This window comes from Tachypleus tridentatus, chromosome 3 (genome assembly GCF_004210375.1).
Source record: "Tachypleus tridentatus isolate NWPU-2018 chromosome 3, ASM421037v1, whole genome shotgun sequence".
Classification (NCBI taxonomy): domain Eukaryota; kingdom Metazoa; phylum Arthropoda; class Merostomata; order Xiphosura; family Limulidae; genus Tachypleus; species Tachypleus tridentatus.
Window position 1 is genome coordinate 37,409,574 of NC_134827.1, and position 6,073 is coordinate 37,415,646.

The following is a 6,073-nucleotide window of genomic DNA, read 5'->3' on the forward strand; positions in this document are numbered from 1 at the left end:
ATCCAAATAATTTTCTGCTTATCCGATGATATAATTAATTATCTTTGGTAGACACAGCAGTTAACCTGATGTGGCTTTTGTATAAGAAAATACACGCAAAAAAATACACATACACCCGATAATATAAAAATAATTTAGATGGACAGTGCATAAGAAAAAAAGAAAATATGTCGACAACTCCATGTAAGGTAATAATATAAATTAAATAATTAAAGAAAGTATTATGTCTCAATATTTTCTTCTATTTCTCAAGATTTGACGATTACATGTCAATATTTCTGTTAAGCTCACGGTTCGAGAGTATACACGTTAGCCGCACGTTTTGTTATGGCGTTGTAATCGGTAGAGTGGTGGAGTCGTGGTTTGTGTGAGGGTGTTTGAAGTCAATTTTATTAGGGTGATTGTTTATTAGGCTTTTAATTATTCAGAAAGTTTTTGTTTATAATTATGTGCCACCCAGTTTTGTTTTTATCTTTCTCAGATTTAGGAGAATTAAAATTATGATTGAATACTGAATGTAACGTTGATAGCGAAACAAGCAAATCACGTACAAAGACCTTTTCTTGAAAAGTGAAGTTGAATTTCAACTGTTGAAGTTCTGAATGTTTGAAGCCTAAAGCTTGAAGGTTTGTTAATGATATTATTTAATTGTGTGGTTTATATAATTCTTTGATTCACTCTAATTTATGTGTAATTAAATAAGTCGGCTAGTACCTAGCACTGTATGCTAATACTAGTAATAGAAGTACGGTTTACATGGCTTTACTTTTAACTTTTGGAGTTTGTCGTTGTATTATTATTTAATGATAATTTCTATGGTATAACAGATTGTGAACCTAAGTGCTACTAGTGCTAAACAATTCACTGACTTTGTGATACAATGTATAACTTCAGGTATCACTATAGGATCAGATGTTTCAACGGACTGTGAAACCAAAAGAAATGTTACGTGAAAGCTGATTCAAGATTGAGGGTGACATTCGAGGTTAGTAAACAATGGATGAAGAATTATTTATTATGTTCCTAGATAATGCTTCAAAATTTCAGGTGAATGTATCTTAATTATCAGATGTGGAGATTACAGAATTATCACTCTGAGTAAAGTTGTTTAGTAAACGACAATGTAAATACGTATATTACAATAAGAAGTAAGAGATGGTCGTTAGAACATGCAAACACCACAATATGTAATGGATATTGATTCAAGGAAAACTGGATTTGAATTTTGTCATAACCAAGGCTAAACTCTTTACAAATTAGAACTGTGTCAGAGATGCTTAATTATTCTATTAACTCTTGTCTTTATTAAATAAAATGTATTGAGTCTTGAGTGTCATTTCTGTAGTATATTTTCATATAGATATAACTGAGTGTATAACAATTAATACTAGATCAGCTGACAACAGGGCTATTTAGTCTGCTAGGTCATGTATTAACTGCCACAATATGCATGTCTCTATACCCATCAAAAGTGTAAAGTTAAACTAATAGCATTCACAATATCAGATACAATTTTTTTGAGGCATACAGCTTTCTTTCTGTAGTAGTCACGTAGTACAGTAACTCCCAATGAAGACTAACCAGTCTTGTACAAGGTTGTATTAACCAGCATGCTGTTGAACTCAAAGTTCTGATGTACGTAAACCAGAATTGTGTACTGACCACTTAACTGGAGACTGTAGGAATTCATCAGCAGTGCCTTCTAAGTCATTATTTTTATTTCTGTATCAGAATACCAAATGTCATTTTTATACAGGAAGTACTTTTGAGCTCTTTTATAATATTATTATATTTTGTCTTGGTTACTAAAGTTGCCAAGGTGTCTCTGTTTTTTTTTGATAAGAGAAATGTACAAGCATTTTGAAAGTTCCTGTAGTGGGGTTCAAAGTAGTATTAGATTATTACTGAGTTTCAGTTAAGTAATGATGAGTTATTCTTTTGTTTTTAACAAAAATATTACTTAAAAAACTAGATTTTTTTTGTAAAAGTCAAGTTTCATTGATGGTGCCAGTAAAATGTGACCTGTGGTTTACATACACTTAACTAAACTCAGTGATAGAGTTTAGATACTTTATGTACTACATCTGGTTTTTTGTTTTCTTGTTAGTACATTTAGTGTTATAGTGTGATGGTTATGTCAAGTATTATTTTTTTATATTATTTTGTATCTATTTTGGTTTCTTAAAGTAAAACATGGCTTGAATATTTGTAGAGGAATAAGTTTATGACACTGTAGCAGTGGTTATCGAAGCTTGGTCCGAACTGCAAGTCACATCAAAAGCAGCACCATTTCCTCATTTATTTTGAATAGTTTTTTTTGTCATGCAAGTGAAAATGGATGGGGTACGACTGGTAGGTGGTCCATCAGGTCTTTTGCTCCTCCAAAGTGGTCCACAGATAAAATAACAAAATTGAGAACCATTGTTGTGTGGTAAGGAAGGTGTACAAGAAGTTCTATTTAAATTGAGAACCATTGTTGTGTGGTAAGGAAGGTGTACAAGAAGTTCTATTTAAATTGAGAACCATTGTTGTGTGGTAAGGAAGGTGTACAAGAAGTTCTATTTAAATTGAGAACCATTGTTGTGTAGTAAGGAAGGTGTACAGGAAGTTCTATTTAAATTGAGAACCATTGTTGTGTAGTAAGGAAGGTGTACAGGAAGTTCTATTTAAATTGAGAACCATTGTTGTGTAGTAAGGAAGGTGTACAGGAAGTTCTATTTAAATTGAGAACCATTGTTGTGTAGTAAGGAAGGTGTACAGGAAGTTCTATTTAAATTGAGAACCATTGTTGTGTAGTAAGGAAGGTGTACAGGAAGTTCTATTTAAATTATGAACCATTGTTGTGTAGTAAGGAAGGTGTACAGGAAGTTCTATTTAAATTGAGAACCATTGTTGTGTAGTAAGGAAGGTGTACAGGAAGTTCTATTTAAATTGAGAACCATTGTTGTGTAGTAAGGAAGGTGTACAGGAAGTTCTATTTAAATTGAGAACCATTGTTGTGTAGTAAGGAAGGTGTACAGGAAGTTCTATTTAAATTGAGAACCATTGTTGTGTAGTAAGGAAGGTGTACAGGAAGTTCTATTTAAATTGAGAACCATTGTTGTGTAGTAAGGAAGGTGTACAGGAAGTTCTATTTAAATTGAGAACCATTGTTGTGTAGTAAGGAAGGTGTACAGGAAGTTCTATTTAAATTGAGAACCATTGTTGTGTAGTAAGGAAGGTGTACAGGAAGTTCTATTTAAATTGAGAACCATTGTTGTGTAGTAAGGAAGGTGTACAGGAAGTTCTATTTAAATTGAGAACCATTGTTGTGTAGTAAGGAAGGTGTACAGGAAGTTCTATTTAAATTGAGAACCATTGTTGTGTAGTAAGGAAGGTGTACAGGAAGTTCTATTTAAATTGAGAACCATTGTTGTGTAGTAAGGAAGGTGTACAGGAAGTTCTATTTAAATTGAGAACCATTGTTGTGTAGTAAGGAAGGTGTACAGGAAGTTCTATTTAAATTGAGAACAATTGTTGTGTAGTAAGGAAGGTGTACAGGAAGTTCTATTTAAATTGAGAACCATTGTTGTGTAGTAAGGAAGGTGTACAGGAAGTTCTATTTAAATTGAGAACCATTGTTGTGTAGTAAGGAAGGTGTACAGGAAGTTCTATTTAAATTGAGAACCATTGTTGTGTAGTAAGGAAGGTGTACAGGAAGTTCTATTTAAATTGAGAACCATTGTTGTGTAGTAAGGAAGGTGTACAGGAAGTTCTATTTAAATTGAGAACCATTGTTGTGTAGTAAGGAAGGTGTACAGGAAGTTCTATTTAAATTGAGAACCATTGTTGTGTAGTAAGGAAGGTGTACAGGAAGTTCTATTTGAGTTGAGAACCATTGTTGTGTAGTAAGGAAGGTGTACAGGAAGTTCTATTTGAGTTGAGAACCATTGTTGTGTAGTAAGGAAGGTGTACAGGAAGTTCTATTTGAGTTGAGAACCATTGTTGTGTAGTAAGGAAGGTGTACAGGAAGTTCTATTTGAGTTGAGAACCATTGTTGTGTAGTAAGGAAGGTGTACAGGAAGTTCTATTTGAGTTGAGAACCATTGTTGTGTAGTAAGGAAGGTGTACAGGAAGTTCTATTTAAATTGAGAACCATTGTTGTGTAGTAAGGAAGGTGTACAGGAAGTTCTATTTGAGTGCTCTGTTTGTCATCAACTTTCTTTTCCTTTCCTACAAAACAATTTTAGGGACTTTATTTTTTTCAACTATGAATCTGAAAATAAACTTGAATGCATGTGAATATAACTGTGTAGATAACATGCCAACAGTTAGTTAAATACAAGTGAAACTAAATCCTCAGTGTCAATAAAACCATTTTGAGAGCTGCTCTGTGAAGTTTATCTCAGTAAGTCCTCAAAGGAAATTCATATTTCATAAATTTTTAAAATATTTGAAATCCAAGTAAATTTAGATTTCTATCACCTAATCAAAGAAGAGAACATAAATGTAGATAAAGAACAAGCTTGTTTCCCTTTTCTTGTGGAAAGTGACTGTTATATTATCACTCCCACTACAATCTTACTTTGTTGTAATACTTTGTTAGTAACATTATGGTAATGGGTTACTTAATGCACTACTACTGGCTTTGGATGTAATCCTTGTAGAAGTTGAAGCTACATGTATATAAATCAATGGATTTAACCGATTCACAACTTGGTATGGAAGAAACTTGTGGATGAGAAGGAATGGTTATGCATACGTTATGATTTTAGACAGTTTTAAGTCTCTGTTGTACCAAACATGCTTGTCCTTTTAGCTGTGGGGCATTATAATGTAACGGTCAATCTCACTGTTCATTGGTAAAAGAGTAGCCCAAGAGTTGGCGGAGGGTGATGATGACTAGCTGCCTTCCCTCTAGTCATACACTGCTAAATTAAGGACGGTTAGCACAGATAGCCCTCATGTAGCTTTACGTGAAATTCAAAACAAACCAAACAGTTCTAAGTATATTAACTACACATGTATTGATATAAAATTTAAATAATAAAGCATTTTTTATATTTCTAGATGGAACGAAACAGATTGTGTTCAGTGTGTTTGGAGAAGGGAATTCAGAGTAGTCTACGGCTGTTTCAGATAAATTTTGATGAAGCCGTCTTCCTCTGTGAAAACAAGAATGTAAGTAAAAGTTCAACGCATACATTTTTTATGTAAAAGTGAGTTATTTTTTAATACTTGAGAAATTGAGAGGCAAATAACATGTTACAGTGATCAATCCTTTTTTTTTTACATTAAGTTTAGATAATTATTCATTTGGTGACATGTTAGAATGAATAATTCTCTGTTTATTTCTTTATTACATCAGCATTATGTGATTATAGTGTCAAGTATTTTGTAGGTTTAAAAAGATTTTACTTTGATTTCTTTTTGTACACAATCTGTATTCATTATATTTCCAGTGAAACTGAATTGTTAATTATAAATAATAAAATTATTTTTATGTTTCTAGTGTCATGACTTGTTTCCATCAGACCTGACTACTGCTTTCGTTCGTCGACACGCGTCCGAAATCACAGTTATGGATAGTCAGAAAAAGAAAAAATCTTCAAAGTCCAAATTTAGGCAGGAATTTGTTGTTACTAGTGCACCTCTACCTGAACTGAGTACAGACTCCACTCCATATAGTAGCAGTAAGGATATACTCCAGGATTTCTTGGAGAGCTTGGAGAATTACAACTTCAACATGAAAAACCAAACAGAAGACACCAGTACAATGGCCAGAAATGACAGTTTGGGGTGTTGTTTGTTAGATAGTTTGGAGGAATGCTCCAGTGTAGGTCTTTCCGTAGTTCCTGGTTGTAGTGAAACCATGGAACCAAGTCTGATTTGTTCTCGGTTAACTCTTGAGAAAGACTGGGAGAAGAAGGAAGAAAAGGTGAAGTTTTATATTCTGCCACTGGCGGTATAAATACTCATCTGGTCACGAGCCAAGAGACTTGTGAACATTATGGAAAGTCAGTGATGCCAAATGGAGATCAAGTTGAGATTCAACCAGTATATCTTGGACTTCCAAAGATGCAAACAAAATGGG

The 6,073-nt window shown here is 33.3% G+C and overlaps 1 protein-coding gene across 4 annotated transcripts; it reads left to right on the forward strand.

The window, feature by feature from the left end:
* Positions 1-298: 298 nt before the first annotated feature.
* LOC143246711 (uncharacterized) lies at positions 299-5,950 on the forward strand. 4 transcript variants are annotated; one of them, XM_076493797.1, is made up of 4 exons: positions 299-626; positions 895-985; positions 5,050-5,160; positions 5,492-5,950. In XM_076493797.1, exons 3-4 carry the CDS (start codon positions 5,050-5,052, stop codon positions 5,948-5,950), a joined length of 570 nt encoding a protein of 189 aa, XP_076349912.1. In that variant the 5' UTR covers positions 299-626; positions 895-985. The 4 variants fall into 4 exon arrangements, with proteins under 4 accessions (XP_076349912.1, XP_076349913.1, XP_076349914.1 ...); XM_076493798.1 differs by having other exon boundaries at positions 907-985; XM_076493799.1 differs by having other exon boundaries at positions 325-397.
* Positions 5,951-6,073: the final 123 nt, after the last annotated feature.

Excerpts from the sequence above, each read along its gene's own strand:
- LOC143246711 (XM_076493797.1), top strand. The coding sequence starts at position 5,050 with ATGGAACGAAACAGATTGTGTTCAGTGTGTTTGGAGAAGGGAATTCAG. Across the intron at positions 5,161-5,491 it reads TCCTCTGTGAAAACAAGAAT|TGTCATGACTTGTTTCCATC; the intron begins GTAAGTAAAAGT and ends TTATGTTTCTAG.